At 42.4% G+C, this 21,704-nt stretch overlaps 1 protein-coding gene across 3 annotated transcripts in view; it reads left to right on the plus strand.

Annotated features, from left to right (window-relative positions):
* LCP1 (lymphocyte cytosolic protein 1) overlaps positions 1-20,107 on the plus strand; it is a 74,184-nt gene extending 54,077 nt beyond the window's left edge. For 2 of the 3 annotated variants that reach the window (XM_074988031.1, XM_074988025.1), the window contains 11 exons: positions 2,836-2,917; positions 5,116-5,281; positions 6,706-6,848; positions 8,626-8,721; positions 9,309-9,504; positions 12,102-12,180; positions 12,391-12,505; positions 13,859-13,992; positions 16,130-16,253; positions 17,435-17,559; positions 18,587-20,107. In XM_074988031.1, the coding sequence (XP_074844132.1) occupies positions 2,836-2,917; positions 5,116-5,281; positions 6,706-6,848; positions 8,626-8,721; positions 9,309-9,504; positions 12,102-12,180; positions 12,391-12,505; positions 13,859-13,992; positions 16,130-16,253; positions 17,435-17,559; positions 18,587-18,719 (1,393 nt within the window). In that variant the 3' untranslated portion in view covers positions 18,720-20,107. Of the gene's footprint in view, positions 1-2,835; positions 2,918-5,115; positions 5,282-6,705; positions 6,849-8,625; positions 8,722-9,308; positions 9,505-12,101; positions 12,181-12,390; positions 12,506-13,858; positions 13,993-15,378; positions 16,081-16,129; positions 16,254-17,434; positions 17,560-18,586 lie in introns of those variants that run through there. The other variant, XM_074988042.1, reaches the window with a different exon arrangement.
* Positions 20,108-21,704: the final 1,597 nt, after the last annotated feature.

Consider the following 21,704-nt stretch of genomic DNA (forward strand, 5'->3'; position numbering starts at 1 on the left):
TTTCAGCGCTTCATTAGTAAACTTCGAAATGGCCATTTGCATGGCCATTTCGAAGTTTGGGGCACGTGTAGACACGGCCTAAGAGCTTCAGGAGCTGATCCCACCTTTTTAAATTAAATGATACTGAAACATACCAACCTGCCTAGACGTTAAGGGTTTGAGCAGCCCAAATTTTATTATTGAAGAACTATATGGCTAAATCCAAAGGGAAAATTCCATATCAGGCACGCCCAGTAAATGCACAAATGTGTAGTTCTTTTTCTTATGTAGTAATTATGTTTGTAATAGTAATAAGAAAAAAGAGAGAGGGCATTTTAGGTATCTCCTATCTAAGGATATGTCTACATGGCAAAGTTATTTTGAAATAGCAGCCAGTATTTCAAAATAACTATGCAAGCATCTATTTGAATAGCAGAATAGCAGTTGCCTTATTTTGAAATTGGTAAACCTCATTGTATGAGGAATAGCACCTATTTTGAAATAGGTATTTTGAGACAGGGGCTGTCTAGACAAGGAATAGAGCCAATTTAGAAATAAACCATAGTGTATCCAATGGCTCTATTTCGAAATAGGCTCTATGGTGTGTAGATGCTGTATTTTGGAATAGTGCTATTTCTAAATGCATTTTGTATGTAGCTGCACTATTTTGGAATAAGCAGTTCTGGAATACTTTTTCTGGAGTAGCTTATTCAGTAATAATGTGGCTGTGTAGACATAACTTAAAGGCATGAAACATATTTGTGGTACAAAAATTGTTGTTCTCATATTTTATTGTGAACTGGAAATTCTGCCGATTTCTGCTATTGTTGAGCAATATTGAGGCTATTTTTGGTACAGACTGGTGCATTTTTGAGTGAATGTGGTTTTGTGTCAAAAATGTGTGTAAATTTGAGGATTTGTATGCAGTAGAGGCAATGAAAATTAGCTATATTTTCAAATTTTGTGTAAAATCTTTGGAAGTAGAAGGTGAAAAGCAACATGAAACAGTGAATATTTTAACATGAATTTCCACAAAATGAGCATTTTGATTTTCATCCTGGTTTCTTTTGTTGCCCTTTTTGGCTGTTATTCAGTACATCTGCCTGCCACCTTCCTCGCCTCCACTGATGTGAGAGAGTGAGCGAGCGCACACGCAAGGGAGGGAGAGAGAGAGAGGTGGACTTTCTAATGCACTAAATGTGTTCTTGGGTCAATTCAGTCTCTAGCTCTCTGATCAACACATGACACTCTGCGCTGATGAGGTCTCGGCCGGAATATTGTGTCCAGTTCTGGGCACCACATTTCAGGAAAGACGTGGGCAAATAGGGGAATGTCCAAGGAAGAGCAACAAACCTGATTAAAGGCCTTGAAAATATGATCTGTGAAGTAAGATTGAAATAATGAGGATTGTTCAGTGTGGAGAAGAGAAGGCTGAGAGGGGTCATAACTGCTTCCAAGTACATAAAAGGTTGTTACAAGGAGGATGGAGAAAAGAATTTCTCCTTAATCTCTGCTGATAGGACAAGAAGCAATGGGCTTAAACTGCAGCAAGGATGGTTTAGGTTGGATATTAGGAAAAAATTCTTAGCTGTCGGGATAGTTAAGTATTGACAGAAATTGTCCAGGGAGGTTGTGGAATCTCCATCCTGGGTGGCCTTTAAAAACAGGTTAGACAAACACCTTTCAGAAATGGTCTAGACCAGGGTTTCCCAAACTTTGTATAGCTGGGCCCCTTTTTTTTCAGTATCGCTTTTTGTGGCCCAAAAATATAAACGCATATAAAAAAATGAAAAATAAATACATTTTCACTGTTGATTATTTATTCACAATCATATTATTACATAGTGATAATTTGCATACAGTAAACCCTCATTTTATTTGGCGTCACATTGCACAAAACTCACATCAACACAAGTTTTGCACAATGTGAAGCTGCTGGGCTGTTAGCCTGCCTAGCTTCCCACAGCCACAGGGAGCCAGGTGGGCTAAGAGCCTCTTCCCCACCCTTCCCAGAGTGGCACTAGATACCACTCTGGGAAGGTAGAAAGAAGGCTTATAGCTCGCCTAGCTGCCTGCTGCTGCAGGCAGCCAGGTGGGTTAAAACCCCCTTCCCAGAGAGGTGCAGCCAAACCCCCCCACCAACTCAACCCCCCCCAAATCCTCTGCCCCCGTGGCTCCAGCTCACCCCCCTGCATGCCCCAGCTGGGGACTCCAGCTGCACCACTGGGGCTCCCCTCCAACCCCCATGCCCCAACCCCCCTACCTGGCCCCAGCTCAAACCGCCCCATACCCCAGTTCAACCCCTCCCCTGCCTGGCTCAACCCTCCCCTCCCCCCGGTGGCCCCAGCTCACTCCCCCACATGCGGGGCTCCAGCTCTCTGCCGGGGGTGCTCCCGGCCCTGGAGCCCCAGGGAAGTGGCTGCTGCAAGCGCTTTGTGCCTGGTGCCCCAGGGAAGCAGCAGCAGCAGGCACTCACCACCCATAGCCCCAGGGAAGTGGCGGCTGTGGGTGCCCCCTGCCCCTTCCAGGGCCCCAACCCACCCCCAACTTATGCGAAATTTAGGGTACTCAAGGCTTGTGTGGAACGCAAGCCTCGCATGCATTGAGGGACTACTGTGTTTTCTAAGGACCGGTATGTTTTTTCCAAGGACCAGTACTGGGCTGTGGACCACTCTTTGGGAAATGTTGGTCTAGATAATACTTAGTCCTGCAATAAATGCAGGGGAAAGGACTAGGTGACCTATTCAGGCCCCTTACACTCTTACAGTTCTATGATTTTTATGATGAAGGCTCAAAATGACTTGGTCGTAAGCATAGTGGTGTTTTTCTCACCTATGTTCATTCTTTAATTTTCAGTAAAATGATCAACTTTTCAGTGCCAGATACAATTGATGAAAGAACAATCAACAAAAAGAAGCTCACCCCATTCACTATACAGGTACTGAAATATTAAGTAAATAATAAATGCTGAGTCACCGTAATATAATTAATTAGGTGTAATGCTATAAATTTCATGGCCCTGCACAACACAGTCAGACACAGTTTGTGGAAAAGAAGGCTAGTTAGGCTGTAATCCTGCAAAGATTTACTGCCATGCTTAATTTTAAAATTGAGAAAGATCCCATTGACATTCATGGACTAGTCATGTGCTTATAATTAAACAAGGGTATGTCTACACAGCAAAGTTATTTTGAAATAACTAGCCTAGTGTCAACACAATGCAACTGCTATTTTTAAATAATTTCAAAATAGTGGTTGGCTTATTCTGAAATCAGTAAACCTCAGCTGATAGGGAATAAGGGGATTTCAATGTTTGCAGGGTCCTTTCAAAAAGGACCCCCGTGTTGACTAGCTGCGCGTGAGCGAAATGCGGCACTTTGAAAGTGCTGCGGCTGGCTGCATGCTAATGAGGCACTGAATATTCATTTCAGCGCCTCATTAGTATTCTTCGATTTGGCCGTTAGCATGGCCATTTCAAAATTTTTCGTAATTGTAGACATGGCCAGCGTGTCAAACGGCTCTATTTCAAAATAGGCCTGTGTGTAGACACTGTATTTCAAAACAGCTAAGTTGTATTTCAAAACAGCTAAGTTCTGTTTCAAAATGCATTTTGTATGGAGCAGTATTATTTCAAAATAGCTTATTTCAAAATAAGACTGCTGTGTAGCTATACCCTAAGGGCATATATCTTAGTAGGATCTAAGTGGTAGGTACCTAAGGAATACTACAAATGAGATGAGATGAAGACAATGACAAATTCAAATGTGGGTTAACTGCTAGAATGCTAAATGATACTGGAGTACTGAGATCAGGTGACTCACCCATGGGCCCTCAGGAATTCTGTTTCAGAGCCATAAACTGAACCCACATCTCCTGAGTTCCAATCCAGTGCCTTAATCAAAAGGCCATCCTTGCTCTAGCAATTACTACATTTGTGAAACCTAGGTGAGTTAACAGTCTTAACATTATTTTGTGATTTTTGTTGGCTCAACTGGAATGTTGGATTCATTCTGTAACGTACATTATGTTAGAGGCATGCACAATTATTTAAAGATGAGCTGGAAAACAAAATTCTACCTGCTAAGATTTAAATTCAGATTTATTCCGTTTCTCTTACAACAGCGTATAGAGAACCATCACTCTATGCACAGTAGATGTGTATCCTATACTAGTATATAAATAGATGTCGACTATATATATATAAACATATCTCACTGTACCCCTCAGTTACTCTGATTAAATGGAACATTAGCCAGGCTCAAGTAAGTTTAGAAATCATAAAAGTGGGCTTCTGTGATTCGTTGCACATTATTTCAGTTTTAATCCTCTTGGCCAGCAGCACATCTTATTGACGGAGCCCAGATCAATCCCTGTCAGATGCAGACCTGATTTAAGCAATATAGCATATGCTTTAATTTGAACCTTTTCCAACTGTCGAATAAAGGGAGGGTAATTACGTTGTTTGGTGTGTGACCATTTACGCTTTGTGTCCCTGTGTATGTTCTCTACCTAATCAAATCTACCTCTCAAACTCACAGTGGTGAATTCCGTGTGATAAATTGCACAGCCTGGTGACAAATGGCATTTGTCATGCACCTTTGCCTGCCTTACCTGCCCTCTGCCTGCCAGGCCATCTCGCCAGGGATTTCATGCAGGAACCCAAACCCTTGAGCAGATTCAAACTGACTTTTTGTAAAAAGAGTAGGAAAAAAGCAACCTCATGGAATGTGTCTTCTTTTCACCCCTCACTGTGACATACGAAAGCTCCTTTCCACTCCATGCTCCTCAGAATATGGATTTTACCACTCATCACATGTTCATGGGTGTAGCCACTGGAATGAGCAATATTCAGACCAGGACAAAATGTGGGGCTTAAGGTTTGATGTCTTGTAACACATCAGGACAAGAAATGGAAGCTTTTTAATTTGGCAAGGGAGAGGGTCTCTGCCTTGCAGAGGGCCATAGGATTTGCTTTTCTCTTGAGAGTTCTAGGCTGTCACACCTTAGGCCCTGATCTGAACTTTGCTCATTGGATTCCTACTGACCATCCCACCACTCCTTAGTTCTCTCTCTCCCTTCCCTGCACTATTTAGTCGTTGCATAATAAACAGCTTCTCTCTCTCTGTTTTTCTTCAGGAAAATTTAAACCTCGCCTTGAACTCTGCCTCAGCCATTGGATGCCATGTTGTTAATATTGGGGCTGAAGACTTAAAAGAGGGGAAACCTTACCTGGTCTTGGGCCTCTTGTGGCAAGTTATCAAAATTGGCTTGTTTGCCGATATAGAGCTCAGCAGAAATGAAGGTACATGTGGTGCAGTCTCTCAGACCAGTTCTCTCATCACTGAACAGTCTTCAGTTATTAGTTACTTAAGCTATTTGTTAGTTATTACTAGTTATTTCAATGAGCGCTGTGGACTCCTGGTCAAATCTTCATTGCCTCTCTTTTTCAATGCTCTGATTCCCCCACTTCTAGGCTCCCTAAGCCACAAGGCTCCAAACCTCAGTCCAACCAAAATGTGCATCCTTGTGTCCTTACCTATGCCTGGGATCAGAAGAACATCACGCAACTTTCCTGTACTTCATAGAATCCAGCGCCAGATCCCCCTTCTCCTTTTAATTCTCTGTGAACTCGCCATATGGTCACGCACACCCACCTTCTCAACCATGGTTTTTTCCTGCTGCTTGGTTCCTTTCTCCCCTGGATGTGCTGCCCAGCCACAGCATCTCTTATAATATGCCCCTGTCCACCCGCCTGCCCACCACCCCCTTTCACATCTCCGTCGTCTCCTCTGGACATATAGGCTACGTCTACACGAGCCCCAAACTTCGAAATGGCCATTTGCGTGGCCATTTCGAAGTTGGGGGCTCGTGTAGACACGGCCATAGCATGGCTTTCTCATTCTCCCCTGCCCTCTGCTGCAATCTCACTGACAGTTCCAGTTGTGGAGAATGGTTCCAGTTTCTTTTCTTTCCTTTACTATATAGTGATGGTACGCAGAAGGGACAGCAAGGCTCAGTCTTCTTCCTTGTTACCAGCTGTTTCTGAAGATGTCCAGGCTCTCCTTGCAATGAAGAACCTGACCATTGTAGAAACAACTTGAAACAAGGGGGTAGGGGAGGAATCTACTGCCAGGTGACCAGCCAGCTTGGTAGATCACAGCCAGTGCTCCAGAGATTAACAGTGATCCATAAACCACTGCTGGGAACCTCTAGACTATTCATACCCTACTTTCATAGTGTGTTTAGTATGTAAAAAGCTGGAAAGTGTCCTTTGTATCACCATGAATGGACAATGCGCTAACACAATACATTGGGTTGTACTTTTGTCTGTGTAAGCTTTAGCTCCTTAACATAAAATGGAAAAACCACCAAATCTGAGAATTTATGGCATGTGAAATATAAAAACAAAATTAAAATGTATTTGAACCCAGGAGGAAGAAACTGGGTTGCAGTTCCGTGATGCTGCAGTTGTACAAAATACTCCTTGATACAGGGCAAAATGGTTGTAACATCACTAACATCAAAGTGATTTCTTAACGATGAAATAACGATAGGCTGAGTTTTACCTATGCCTCTCAAATGTATCAATACACTGGATTCCTGCATTTTCTTCAGTGGGAGAAGGATCAGGCCTTTGCTCAGTAAAGGAAGTTAGAAAGGCTAAATGAAGAGCACAGATATTCCTGTGCATGGTCTTTATTTTTCTTTCAATTTTGTGCTTGCCAGCGCTTATTGCCCTTCTGCGCGAAGGAGAGAGCCTAGAGGACCTGATGAAATTATCCCCAGAGGAGCTGCTGCTGAGGTGGGCAAACTATCACCTGGAGAATGCTGGGTGCAACAAAATCAATAACTTCAGCACAGACATCAAGGTATGAGAAACACGGATCAGCTGCAGCAAAAATGACACCCTCGAACTACAGCTTTCTCCTCTGCCCTGAGCTTGTGTGCCTGGAGGTGATGGCTTAGGCCGCTGTCCTGAAAACGTGTGTGCTTAACTTTAAGCTTGTTGTATAGTCCCATTTGTTTCATTAGCGCTACTCACATGATTAAAGTTAACAATGGGTATTGTCTTCTGAGGTTCGATTTCATGCACCTAGTAGGGATGCACAAAATCGAACTAGCAGGGGTTGACAGTTGAGCTCTGTACTCCTCAATCTCATGAGGCGTGCAGGAGGTTGATGGAAGTGTTTCTTCTGTCAACCACCCTCTCTGGGGACGGCCAGGTAAGTCAATTGTAGATCGTCGATTCAAGCTACACAATTTCCATAGCTGGAATTGCCCATTTACAATTGAGTTTAAGGTCTAGTGTAGACCTAGCCTATGTGGGTGGAGTATTTCCAGGGCTAGGGCCTTAAGGTATGTCTACACTGCAGCAGTGGGTGAGCTTCCCAGCGTGGGGTGGACAGTGTTGTGTTGGCAGCGCTCGTATTAGCATGCTAAAAATAGTCTGGACGTTGCAGCAGAAGTGGGGTCTTGGGTTAACCTTGGCTTGAGCATGTATAATGCTTTTCAATGGAATACAAATAACAAATAAGAGTGTGAAGAAAAAAGGAAAGATCTTGATCCCTGTTCTGCACTTGCATCACAGATAACATTTCCAATTATCTCAATGGATTTTATTTTAACCCAGCAGATATTTTGTCTAGAGAAGGGCTGTGGGACTCATAGGCAGGCAGGAGAGTTAGCTGATGTAGCTAAGTAATATAAACTATGATTTATGTCACGTCAAAGTACACGCTGACTTCAACATGGCCAGGATTCAGCCTATGAAACTGCTTATTTCTTATAAACAGCTTGGCCTCTTTTATAAATACATATATTATAGCATGGATATATGCTTACCAGGAAGCATTGGGGTAGGAGACTGAAGATTTCAGTGGAATTATTGTGAAAATGAAGATAGATTCTTACATATAAAAGTTTAAAGGATATTCCCTGGAGTGTTTTTCCTTATGTCTCATTAGTAACAATATCATGTTTTTTTTAAAAAATAATAATCTGAATCTTTAGTTCAAAGGGTATATTTATGGTTAAGATGATTTCTGAAGTGAGGTTAATTTTTTGTACACCTGCAACCAACATTATGTTTTATAAAAGTGAAAGTAAGCAGCATGTGACTGTCTGTCTTATTCTATCCTTTCCCTTGAAAAAATGCTTGGTGAGTGGGGTCAGCTTGGATGTCTGTCCTTGAGAACTTTGCTTTCTACTTTGTGACCATTTCAATGTTTCTTTAAACTCTGCTTTAAACTTCTGCTTCCTCTTTCTGTCTGTTCTTTTACTAACCTTTAGCAGAGTGACTTCTACAGCCTTATAAAGGTATATTTTGATATCTCTAATTTAATATTTCCATAGTAAAATAATTCTATCCTTTTCTTTCCTAAATGCAACATGCAGTATTGTGGTTCTTGCTTCCAGCTTTTCTGTATTTCTATATTTAACATTTTAATATCTTTATAAAACAAACAGATATACAAACCAGAAAGCATACAGTGGAAACTGTTACATGCTTTCAGCTTGATTAATTATGCTGTCAAATGCATGATGTAATAAAAACAAAGCCTGTTTGCTTATTGTTCATGGAGAAGTAATAGCATGCAAAACCTGGCTTTAGATGTAGTGTTCCCTCCCTTTCTCTGTCTGTTGCAGGACTCCAAAGCTTATTACCATTTGCTGAACCAAGTTGCTCCAAAGGGAGATGAAGAAGGTATCCCAGCTATTGCTATTGACATGACAGGCTTAAGGGTAAGACAATATGCATGCAGACGTTTACATTTTCATGACTTTTATCTATAGAACTGAGGAAACATTGAGATGCTCTGTAATACCCAAACAAGTACACAAGATTACCATTGAAATGAAATCCTGCATTCAAAAAATGAAAAATGCAGAGTTGAAATGATATGTTTTATGTTAGATTTTATTAATGATGATAAACTACCAGCCAGTGTGAGTTATCACAGAAGCTTTAACAGCCCATGAACCAGTTAGACACTTAATCAGTATTTGTTTGTGGACATTTTGGGGGGTTATTTCTCAGTCTTATCCTACATGTTAACATTTATCTTTAGAACTTCATTTTAAAGTCGCATGGCTCAGTACATTGATTTTAGATAAAAGCAGTGTGCAAATATTGATGTATGATTTGTATTGTGGAAAAGAGAAATATTATAGATTTATACAAGAATGTATTTTAATTTCTATATCCTCAGTTTGCAAACAGACAGGAGGCTCATATATATTATGAGACTGATAGTTCAGTATTCTTAGATGTCAACATATTTTCATGTTTTTGTTGACTGAAGCATTCAATATCTCTTTTGTCAACACAGGAGAAGGATGACATCCAGAGGGCAGAGTGCATGTTGCAGCAAGCAGAGAAATTGGGTTGCCGACAGTTTGTTACAGCCACAGATGTAGTCCGGGGAAACCCCAAGTTAAACTTGGCGTTCATTGCCAACCTGTTCAACAGGTATCCTGCCCTCCGTAAACCAGAAAACCAGGACATTGACTGGAGTTCTATTGAAGGTAAGGAAGATACAAATAATAAGTGACATCCAACTTTTAGTATGTAACTGGGACTTGATTGAGTAATTCAGCAGCTGGTTCAACTTTTTTGTGACATATGCATAGGACAATGCCAGCCTAGACAGGCTGGAGGATGGAATATTGCTATGTGTGTTAATTTCACATACAGCTGGTTCCCTTTATTGTAGACAGATTTGTCTGAATGCACTATTGCTGTGTGACCTCTTAGGCTACAGCCACACAGCCAAGTAATTTTGAGATAACAGCTGCTATTTTGAAATCACTTTGCTGTTGTCTACACTACACACACGCGATTTCAAAATAAATTTTAGATAGCGGGTGTGCTGTTTCAAAATCGGTACACCGCATTGCAGGAGGAATAGTGCCTATTTTGAAATAAGCACTATTCTCTGTCTTAACAGCACCTATTTTGAAATAGCTATAGGTGGTAGTTCGAAATAAGCACTAAGTCTGTACGCAGTGTATTTTGAAATAGTGAAGTGCTACTTTGAAAAATGTTTGTGGCAGTGGCAACACTACTCCTCCCTGTTAGAGGGGCATGGAAATGACAGGGATCGGAACTGTTTAATGAGGCGCTGATATGAACTCGTTTTGGGACTAAGGGAATTTCGAAGCCTGGGGTTTATTTTGAAGAGCCCACACCTACATGACCAGTTTGCGTTTCGAAAGCAGTACTTTTGAAGCATGACTGGCTGCCATTATGCTAATGAGGTTCTGAATATTCATATCAGAGCCTCATTAAGCAGTTCCGATTCCTGTCATTTACACACCCCTTCCAGAAAGGAGGAGTAGTGTAACCATGACCTGTGTGTAGCAGCCCTATTTCAAAATAGTTACTCCAGAATAGCTTATTTCAAAATAGGGCTATGGTGTAGCTATAGCCTTAGCTTGTCTAGACCAGAATTCAGTGTTCTGTTTTAATTGGAAGTAATTCCCAGTTACCTCAAGTTAATGAACACAATTGCAAATGCTACTCCAGACACTCCAGTTTTGTGTCCCAGAACAAACATTTATGGGATGTCTCTGGACTAACATGTACAGATGTATTTTTCAGTTATAGGCTGCATAGTTGTTCATCAGATTTCCTTTCTAACCTGAGTGAGTTCTTGTCTTTTGTGGCACTGGAGTCCCAAGCTTATTGGCTTGAATGACTTCAAGGGCTGTGTGACTTCAAGTTACCATGAGCGGTTCTTTTATCCAATATGACAACTAGGAAATGTCCTTTTTAAACTTCTTTTCTTTGTATGTAAACCTGAAAAAGTCTGTTTAGACTGAAACTTCCATGCTTGGTCTCAGACCAAAGGTTGATTTCTTTTCTGGGAGGAGTTTGTTTGACCCTTTTGAAGTTCAATGAGCAGAAAGAAAAGTACACTTTTCTCTATTTGCAAATATTTTAAAGACTCCTTCTATGCACAAATCACTTACCAACACCTGTATACAAACCTTTAAACTTTGCATGTATCTAGACATCAATTAGCAGTAGTCACTGATAGTTTTATGAAGAATTCTAAAATATAATTATAATCAGTCAAAAACAGTCTTTTGCACATGCTTAGTGTGTCACTTCAATTAAATATTATTGATTATGTGACGACAACTGAGGAGTTAGTTAAATGCAATTTCACCAGTCTGAAGTACCACTGCAGTTTTGCAAGCATGGATCTTTCTAGCCCAATGCAGCATAATGCCTAAATCATGTGCTCAACATTAATCATAAGCATTTTTTACACAGTCAGCTACACAGTCAACCTGTGGAACTCTTTGCCAGAGGATGTTGTGAAAGCCAAGAGTACAACAGGGTTCAAATAAGAAGCTCATGTAGCATAGGTCCATCGGTGGCTATTACCCAGGATGGGCAGCAAAGCAAAACTATGCTCAGAAGTGTCCCTAGCCTCTGTTAGCCAGAAGCTAGGAATGGGCAACATAGGATGGATCACTTGGTGGTTTCCTGTTCTGTTCATTCCCTCTGAAGCACCACCACTGTTGGAAGACAGGACACTGAGTTAAATGGACTATTGGTTTAAGCCAGTATGGCCATTCTGATATGTTCTTATGGGTAGCCCTATTGGAGCCATGAGGGCAGGGGACTTGACTTGATGACCTGTTGAAGTCCCTTCCAGTTCTAGTGCTCTACGAGTTTATGATTCTAAGTCAATGAGATTCTTCTTGTGCTTAAAATTAAGTGTTTTGCTGGATTGAGGAAGAATGTTCAGCTCCATGCAAGATGTCTTGGAGTGGGGAGGGGAGGTAGCTGCCAATAGCAACTCATCATAAATTTGTATTTTCAATTGCTTCTCACTTTCTCACAAGGCTGTTGTTGAAACGTCTCATGGTTTGACACAGAGGAAAGTTGAATTTCTTAAGTAAGTTTGTGAACAATCTGCTCCAATGCATATGGCGTGTACTGATGTTACCGACTGTTCTGTAATCTCATATTTCACTGCCTGTTCAGCTCTCATTCTGTATGTCATTTCAGTAAATAGTAGAATCTCCATTTATATTTTCCTTATTGCAGAAAATTGGCTTTACTGAAGTCTTGTCTTCAGAGTTGATTGATTGATATTCTGTAATTTTAGGTGAAACAAGGGAAGAGAGGACATTTAGGAACTGGATGAACTCCCTGGGTGTCAGTCCCCGTGTCAATCATTTATATAGGTAAGGGGAGTTATCCTTCTTCCTTTAGATGACTAGTGTGATCTATGTCTTCAAGACACATTGTTTCCAGAAAACATGAGCACATTGCTAGTCCTTTTGAAAACAGAGGTCTTCGTTTTGTTCTTTAGGAAAAAGTGATTCATTCTACTAATGGTTAAATAGAGTTCCTTGCTCACATTTATAAGGTACAATATGTTTCCATTGTTTCAGTGACCTGTCAGATGCCCTGGTTATCTTCCAGCTGTATGAAAAGATTAAAGTGCCAGTAGACTGGAGCAGAGTGAACAAACCACCATACCCTAAGCTGAGCAGTAACATGAAGAAGGTAAAAAAAAAAAATTGGCATGGCTTTTAGGATATTTATCCCATGTTGTTGACACTACCACTTTAGCTAATACAAGTTATTTGATTCAGGGGTTGTAAAAAGCTTACATTAGCCTAATGCTTCCACCCAAATAAAAGTGCACTCCCATCGACGTACCATGTCTTCACCAGACCCAGTAAATTGATGCTGCTGCATCGATTGCAGCAGCACTGATTTAGTAGGCCAGGGTGGACCAGCCCATAGAAAGCAATGAAATCATACTCCATTACAGATTGACTGCGCACATGTTTTAAAATGGAACTGAATCTTTAATCAGCAAATAACAATGTTTAAATCTGGTTTGCCTTTTTAACTGACACATATTCAAAGCGTTCTCAATCTGACCTGCTTTTGTGTGTGTGTAATTTTGCACATGCAGACACTTGCATTTGTATTCTTTCAAGTGCAAGGCACAGTGTGTTGCGTCTGCGCATGGGTAGGTGATTGTGCTTCCAAATGTGTGTGCAGGGACTTGAATGTGCCGGCAAGCATTCTCAACTCCTAAGTAGAGCCCACCAAATTCTATTTGTGTAGTTTAATCAGTCACTCTTTTCCTTCAGTTTTCTAATAAATTCATCAGTGTTTCACCAGCTGGACAGATGGTCAAACATTTTGTGTTATTGATTCTCTTGATATTTTTCTGTCTGCCTTTAAACATTTATTTGTGAGTAATTTTTCCCACTGTCTAATTCACTTTTGTCACAAGTTCCAGTATATGTTCCCAGTGAGTCGGGGTCACCTCATTAATTCCAGCCTTCCAGATCACCTCCCGCCACATGAAAGAAATAAGCGGATTTCATTCTAGATGCTGATAGTGACTAAGAGCTCCCCTCTGAATCTCCACTAAATATGCAGCTTTCTCTCAGCTTCCACAGCAAGGCATTTTGGCAAGACACGTCCCCAGGCTGTTTGTGAGTGAAGTAGCAAAACATGACTAAAGACCAAAAACCTTAATGCATAGAGACTGAAAACCTCAGCTACTGTCCCACAATCACATGACATTGCTGGAGGTGGGTGGGAGGTGCTATACGCTATATCTCCACACTTCCTGGTCTGTGTGGTGGCATTCAGGCTCTGATAATATACAATAGCATTTCTGTGTCAGATTTCTATCCCCTTAGTATTGAAGGGCCAGATCACTAAAACAGCCAAACCCCTGTATCGACACTGATCCCCACTGGATGAAGCTGCCTGCCTGGATTCATTGACAGAATCTAGCCTAAGTTCCCTGTGACAGTGAAAGATAGCATGAGTGCCCTGAACAGCAACTTTTTCACATTTACAAAGTACACTGTTGGGCTCTGTCATTAACAGCTTGAAAATTGCAACTACGCAGTGGATCTGGGAAAAAATCAAGCCAAATTTTCCCTCGTTGGAATTGCTGGGCAGGATCTCAATGAAGGAAACCGCACACTAACCCTTGCCTTGATCTGGCAGTTGATGAGAAGGTACAGTAGCTGAACATATATGTCCTGCTTTTCTGGTACGGAGAGATTCCATGGCAATAGGACACCAGCACTCATCACTGAACAGGTGGATCAACACTGCTATTGTTATTCTTGTTGTCTGTATAGAGCCTTATGTGTTCATGGCTCTTCACAGACAATAATAAGAAAGGCAGACCTTTGCACGCAGAAAGGAGAGAGACAAAGTATTGGGAGATCAAGAGCTGAAACAATACTTAGCAGAGGCACAGGAACAATTTGCGTACTGGGGGTGCTGACAGCCACTGAACTAAACTGCAAACACTTCACACCATTTGTTCCTCATCATCTTCCACTCTGCTGTTTCTGGCATGTATGATAGTTAGAAGTCCTGAGCTATGCTTTCTGTTATGGAAACACCTTGTCAGAGCCTTAGATTTCCTTTTTTTAGCGGATAACACTTTAACTTAGCAGAAAAAGGCATTACAACATCTGTAGTGAAAGGCTGAAGATAGACAAAGTTAAACAAGAACCAAGCTGCGAATGTTTATTGGAACAACTTTGCTAGGGATGTCATGGCTTCTCCATCGCTTGCAGTCTTAAGTCAAGACTGGATGTCTTAGAATCATGGAATACTAGAACTAAAAGGGACCACAAGAGGTAATCAAGTCCAGTTCCCTGCCCTCATGGCAGGACCAAGCACCATCTACATAATCCTTGTTAGATACTTACCTAACCTGTTCTTAAATATCCCCAATGATGGAGATTCTGCAACCACTGTAGATAGTTTATTCCAGTAATTAATCACCCTGGCAGTTGAAACATTTTTCCTAATGGCCAATCTAAACTTTCCTTGCTGCAGTTAAAGCCCATTGCTTCTTGTCCTATTTGTAGATGCTAGGGAGAATAATTTTTTCCCTCCTCTTTGTAACACCCTTTTTGGTAATTGAAAGTTGCAATCATGTCCCTTCTCAGCCTTCTCTTTTCCAAACTAAACACACCCAGTTCTTTAAATCTTCTCTTGTGGTTATATTTTCGAGACATTTAATCATTTTAGTTTCTCTTCTCTGGACCCTTTCCAGTTTTTCCACATCTGTCCTAAAATGTGGGGCCCAGAACTGGGTACAGTACAGATAGTCCCCAACTTACAAACAGGTTATGTTCTGAGCACCTGTTCGTAACTCGATTTGGTCGTAAGTCAGACAAAACCCTTATGCCGACAGCTATCAACTGCCCACTACCAGTAATGTGTATAATATTAATTCACTAGTACTCCAAACATAACAAAGCACCTACAAAACAACATGCCATGAATGACAGTTTGACCCCCTTCATATTGCCTCACTATCGCTATTTTCTGCTTTAAATCAATACTTTTTCTCTTTTTTTTCTCACCACCCTTCTCACTAGCACTTTTTGTGTTACTTGCCATGATGGCCACAAGCAAACACAGAAAATACTGTAAGCTGTAGTTCTCATACCATGCTGCCCGCACTGTTTGAAAAACGAAACTTACATGGTTCTCAACTTGAAAAATATTACACAGTGCAGTAATACGGGGTTAATGGTAGGTTGGTCATAAGTACGAATGATCATGGGTCAATGTGTTTGTAAGTTGGGGACCGCCCGTACTTCAGCTGAGGCCTAATCAGTACAGAATAGAAAGAAGAATTAGTTTTAGTGTCTTGCTCACAGTGCTCCTGTTACTTGTAAAAGCTGGGTTCTCGTTCAGGTTGAAGTGTTGCACATGGTGCAGAAATCTCAGGGAGAGGTTCTATGGCCTGTGTTATATAGCAAATCAGACTAGATGGTCACAGTGGCCTTGAAATCTTCACACCTGTTATTTTTTTTATAGATACTGTAGGTCTGAGTTCCATTTTCACTACAGTCCCTTTGCATCACTTAAGCCATACAAAAGGGTCTTAACGTGGGATCAAGTGTAATTTGCTCTGAAGCCCCTTGATGCTGCTAGGGTAAGGTTAGCAGGCCTTAGTGTAAATGAGAAGTTTACAGTGTATAAGCCCTGTTGTTGAGTAAGTTAACATAACATGAGGGAAAAGAATCAGGTGTCAGTGAAGACTATGGGGTTTGGCCTTTGTCAAATTTCACAAGTACACTATGCTACAGTGCCAAGCTTTTGTATTTTGTCCTTTGTGTTAAGGTACACTCTGAGTATCCTGGAAGATATTGGTGGTGGACAGAAGGTCAATGATGACACCATTGTAAACTGGGTAAATGAAACACTGACTGAAGCTGGGAAAAGATCAGTCATCAGTAGTTTCAAGGTACAGTTTATCAATGTCACTGTCTGTTCTGGGACCCTAACAGGTTACATGTGTGTACTGCTGTGTATTTTTCACTGCATGTTCAAGAGATGTTTGGATCTGTGTATTCAGTTCAAGCTCATCTCTAGTTCAAGTAGAAAAAGCTTTTTTAGACATATATTTTCACACTGGAAAGCTGAAGCTTTATACCCTGCTTGAGACCTTCCTGAAGGGACCTTTATGCCAAGGGATAATGAGGACAGTAGTTTAATCTCGGTCAGACTCACAGAGCTGGAAAGTCACTTCTTCAGTGAATGGGGTGGTAGAGAGCCAAGGAATTGCACAGCAATACTTTAAGTCATGCAGCTGTAGCTTTGTTGGTGCCAAGACATTAGAACAACAAGGTGGGTGAGGAGATGTCTTTTGTTGGACCAAGTTCTGTTGGTGAGAGAGATGAGCTTGTGCACGGCTCTTCTTCAGGTCTGGGAGAAGAGTCCGGCGAGGCTGGGAGTTCCATTGTCAGACCTGAAGCAGAGCTCTGTGTAGCTGAAAAGTTTGTCTCTCTCACCAACAGAAGTTGGTGCAATAAAAGACATCACTTCACCTACCTTGTCTCACACCACATCTTGACATTCCGTGATCATCCTTCATGACATGCAGTTTTTGTGAGACAAAATCATTGTCTGTCAATATGGTAATGTTGTGGCACATTTGTTGCAATGCAGTGTCAAGGGACCCAGGCTAAGGTTGTTGTGTGGCTATTGCAGCTCCTTTGCATTCCACATCACCTTTCTCTGCTTCTGCCCAGCTCCGGGCTGGCTGGAGGGACAAAGGTGGAATCCCGGTGACTTTTCCCATTGCTCAGCACCGGCTGGGCTGCTTTTTGCAAAGTTCTATACAGGACATCGTTTGAATGACCTATCCACTGTCTGTGAGTTATGATTAGGGGTTTGTAAAACATCTGTCAAATCTCATAGAACTGGAAGGGACCTCAGGAGGTCATCAAGTCCAGTCCCCTGCCCTCTTGGCAGAACTAAGCACCATCCCTTTTGCCACTTCTTCCCTTCCCAGTTTGCCCTAGATGGCCCCCTCAAGGATTGAGCTCACAACCCTGGGTTTAGCAGGCCAATGCTCAAACCACTGAGTTATCTGTTGCCCCATCAACCTATGTTTGTGTCTAGCATTATTTTCCTTCTGTTCAGGACAGCAAAATCAGCACCAGTATGCCAGTCCTGGATCTCATTGATGCCATTCAGCCAGGTTCTATCAAATATGACCTTCTGAAAACAGAGGACTTGAATGAAGAAGAGAAACTTAATAATGCTAAGTATGTGCATGCCATGGGACACTCAGAGGGGCATATCTACTCAGGGTTGCATTACACTGTCTTTAAGGTGCTCTATTATCATCTGAAAGTCAGAAATGTCATGGGAATCAGAAATACATAGGATATTAGCATAGCAGTAAAAATTTTGCTGGTGGAAATTAAGTGCACAATATTTGTTCCTGCTTTATTATCGTGACTCCTTCCTCTCACAATATCTGTGTGCTCTGCTGTCTCGTGTCCTTTAAACCCACCTATAAATACTTCCTAATGGATTCACTACTCCACGAGTGTTTGGGGGTACTCATATATGATAGTGATTGGGGAGGGTCATAAAAGTCCATAGATAGAAGCTTATTGACTTCTCTATCTGCAGTTGTTGCCTCAATACCTCAACTCCATCTTCATTCTCCTCTGGTTTGTCTTTCCCCCTCTCTTCTCCACTGAAATTGCTGTCATCAAGGTCTCTAACTGGTTTTTGGCCAGTGCTCAAGGTCCCCTTCCATTCTCATCCTCTTTGACCTTTTGTGTTGCTCTTGACATTTTTTCCTGCTTCCTACCTTATCATTCCTTAATTTCTCCAGAACTTGTTCTTGCACTTTGGCTGGAGTAGTTTCCTCCTCCTTTCTGCTACATCCCATGTGAGTCACACAGATCTCTGTTCCCACTTTTCTCACTCTGCCTCCTGTTTCTTCCTGAATTCATCCACTCACAAAGCTTTAATTACTACTATCCATATGCCCAAACCCCATACATCTCCTTTTCTGTCCCCCTCTGTCTAATCTTTAACTGCGACTTCTGTCTCCAACACCTACATCTCCACCCCCTGAAACTGAATATGGTTCTGAGTGAAATCATGATTTTTCATCTGAGACACTGTGTCTATCTCTGAGACTCCAGTGTCTATCACTGTTGAACTCACCTTCACTCTTCTGGCTGTATGTCTGAAGCAGAGGAACTTGTCAAATTCATTGATTACTAAGATGGCTGCTCACATTTCTTTTCATCCCCTCCCCCTCCCACCATGTAGATACGCCATCTCCATGGCAAGAAAAATTGGAGCAAGAGTCTATGCCCTTCCAGAAGACCTGGTTGAAGTAAAACCCAAAATGGTCATGACTGTGTTTGCTTGCCTTATGGGAAAAGGAATGAAGAAAGTTTAAGTCATAGATGACTTCCACACATGACTGGTGTTTACCTTCTGACCAAATGCGTCTCATAGACTCGGATATCACGGAAATTTGCAGACTCAGTGCTTTCCAAAGCATCAATGCTGGACAAAGTTCCAAATCGTACAAAAGGTGACATATAGATTCAGCAAAACAATCGGCCATGTTCTGTATGGAACAACAATGTGCTTGATTTCTTTGCCATGTTATCCCCTTTGCTAGATGTAGCCTTTTCAGTTTCCTGACTATATTTCCAAACAATGCGAGCTTTACATGTGCTGGTATCAGTGGTTGTCAAGTTCATTTTCTGGAGGTCACCTGGTGGTTTTATTTTTATTTTTATTTTTATTTTTTTTTGAGAGCAGCATCAGCTTATACAGCCTTTTTCCAGGTTATGACATTCATTCTGTTATAGATGTTGCTGCCTATTACATTAATGATATGCTTTCCTTCAGTTTGTCCCTGGAACTACAAAAGAAATTTCACTTAGCCAATGCAGGTACTGCATGGTCTCCTTATTGGTGTTTATTTTTCTGTGCTGGTAAAATTCACTTAGTTGCGAAACAGCTGGCAACAAAAGTGCTAATTAAGGAGACTTTTGGGATGCCCTTATTTAGACTAAGTTGTACTTTACACTGTTATTAGTCCCTATGATATCAGTGATATTACTTGTAAATTATGCCATTAATCATTGAATACAAGTATCACAATGTGGCCTTTAGAAGAGGATCCTAGCTCTGTGAGGCCTTCACAGCCCACGTTGTGCAAAATGATCATTCATTTTTACTTCATGGCATAGTTTAAAAATAAGCACATTACCAAGCAAGAGCACCTTAAAATGAAAACCATGCTAAAGAACTGAATGGGAAATCTCCTCGTGTAAATAGCTGGGACCAGAGTGAAGGGAACAGAAAGCCACACGGTGACACAGATTTATCTAGCAAATAATAATTCACCCCTGCTAGCAATTTCAAACCGGGGTCAAAGCCTGGAAGAAGCAATTCAGCACATAGTTATTTTAATTAGGCACATGTTTAAGTGCCTTACTGAACTAGAGCCGATTTCCTCAAGGGGAGTAAAAAAGCAAAGCTCCCACTGACTTCAGCAAAACTCTGTCAGTTTACTACAGCTGAAGAGCGAGCCATCGCTGTTTAGAATCAATGAAGTACATTGCTCTCAATCTATTCCTTGGCATGTGGTATTCATTGTTATGCTCATTATGTGGATTCTCCTCTAGTTAAAAATGCGAAAGGAGTGAATTTTGCCTTAATGAAATTGTCAACATTATCTCACACTCTTCCCCCTGCGAAATTGCCTTAATGAAGAATAAGTGCACAGTGATGTGAAAAGCCTCTCTAAATAAAATGTTCTACAAGCCAACATTCAATGATGCATATGTTGATTGTGTGATACCTACCAGATGCTTGTACAATTGAACCATACAGATATGAAAGCAAACTCCTGGGACTCCGTACCTGTAGACTTGTATTTTGAACTTGTAGATCACTATGTAAGCACCATTCAATATCCAACCAGCCAGCAATGTTTATATTACTGCTTTATTTGTTTTGTAGTGGAAATGTACTGTTGGGCCCACTCCATTGCTTGGGAAATCTAGATTCTACCACCAGTTTTCATCTTAGCTGTTTCTGCACATGCCACTTTTTCCGGAAGATGATCTTCCGGAAGATGTCGTCCGGAGGACTGTCTTCCGGAAGAGCATATCTACACACTAAATGGGCCCCTGAAATAGCCACCCCTTCTTCTTCTAGAAGAGTGCGTCCACACACTCACTGGAGCTCCTCTGGAAGAACAGGGCAGGAAACGGCATGGACTGGGTTGCACAGCGAGGGAGCCCTTCCAGGGCCAACAGCCCCATGGCCTTTTAAATGGCCCCGCCCAAACAGCCCTTCTCTGCACAAGCTGTTGATGCCTGCCACATCTGCAGGCAGCAAGGTAGACCCAGGTCCCGGTCCAGCATGGGCTGACCAGAAGGCATGGATCCTCAGCAGCCACAGGCCAGCAGGCTGGCCCTTACCCACAAGCTAGCCATCCTCCTGGCCACCCTTCTCAGCCTCCTGTGGCAATGGAGACTCAGGCCTGTGGGTTCCAGCCCCCCACCACCCCTGCTGCCCCCCCCCCACCAGGGCTGTCCAATGCATCTGGACGCGCACCACCAGCATGGACTGGTGGGACAGGGTCATTATGGGGCAGTGGGATAATGAATACTGGCTGGAGAATCTCTGGATGAAGAAGGAGAACTTTCTCGATATCTGCAGCTGGCTCGCCCACATGCTCCAATGCAACTGGATGAGGCTGGCCCTCTCCTTGGAGAGGCACATGGCCATTGCCATATGGAAATTGGCCACCCCGGACAGCTACCAGTCCATTGGGCAGCAGTTCAGGGTGGGCACATCCACTGTCAGGGCTGTCATACTACCGGTAAGCCCTGCCCCGGGCCCCAGGTGGGCTCAAGGGACCCTAGAGGCCAGCGGGTGTGGGGAAGTGGGTAGGCATAGCCCAGGGGGGATATCACACGCCCAGAGGACAGGGAAGGGGGCAGGGACCCCCTGCACACACCCACGAGTGTGCCCGCTCCTGTTCCCCTGCAGGGCATGAGGGCCATCAACCAAGTGCTGGTACGGTGGCAGGTGAGTATAAGCGACCTGGACACACTCATCAAGGGCTTCGCAGAGCTCAGGTTCCCCCAGCCCCCCAGTGCTTCGAGGTGATCAACAGGACACACATCCCCATCAGGGCCTCAGACCACAGTGGTGGCTGATACGTCAGGTGCAAGGGGTACCACTCGGTTGTGCTCCAGGCTGTGGTGGATGCCTGTGGGAGGTTAATGGGCATTTATGTCAGCTGGCCGGTCAGGGCACCTGACACGTAGATCCTGTCGAACTACACCCTGTACTGCAGGATGGAGGTCAGGACATTTGTGTCCCGGTGGGAGCACGTCATTGGGGATGTTGCCCT

This window comes from Carettochelys insculpta, chromosome 1 (genome assembly GCF_033958435.1).
Source record: "Carettochelys insculpta isolate YL-2023 chromosome 1, ASM3395843v1, whole genome shotgun sequence".
Lineage (NCBI taxonomy): Eukaryota > Metazoa > Chordata > Testudines > Carettochelyidae > Carettochelys > Carettochelys insculpta.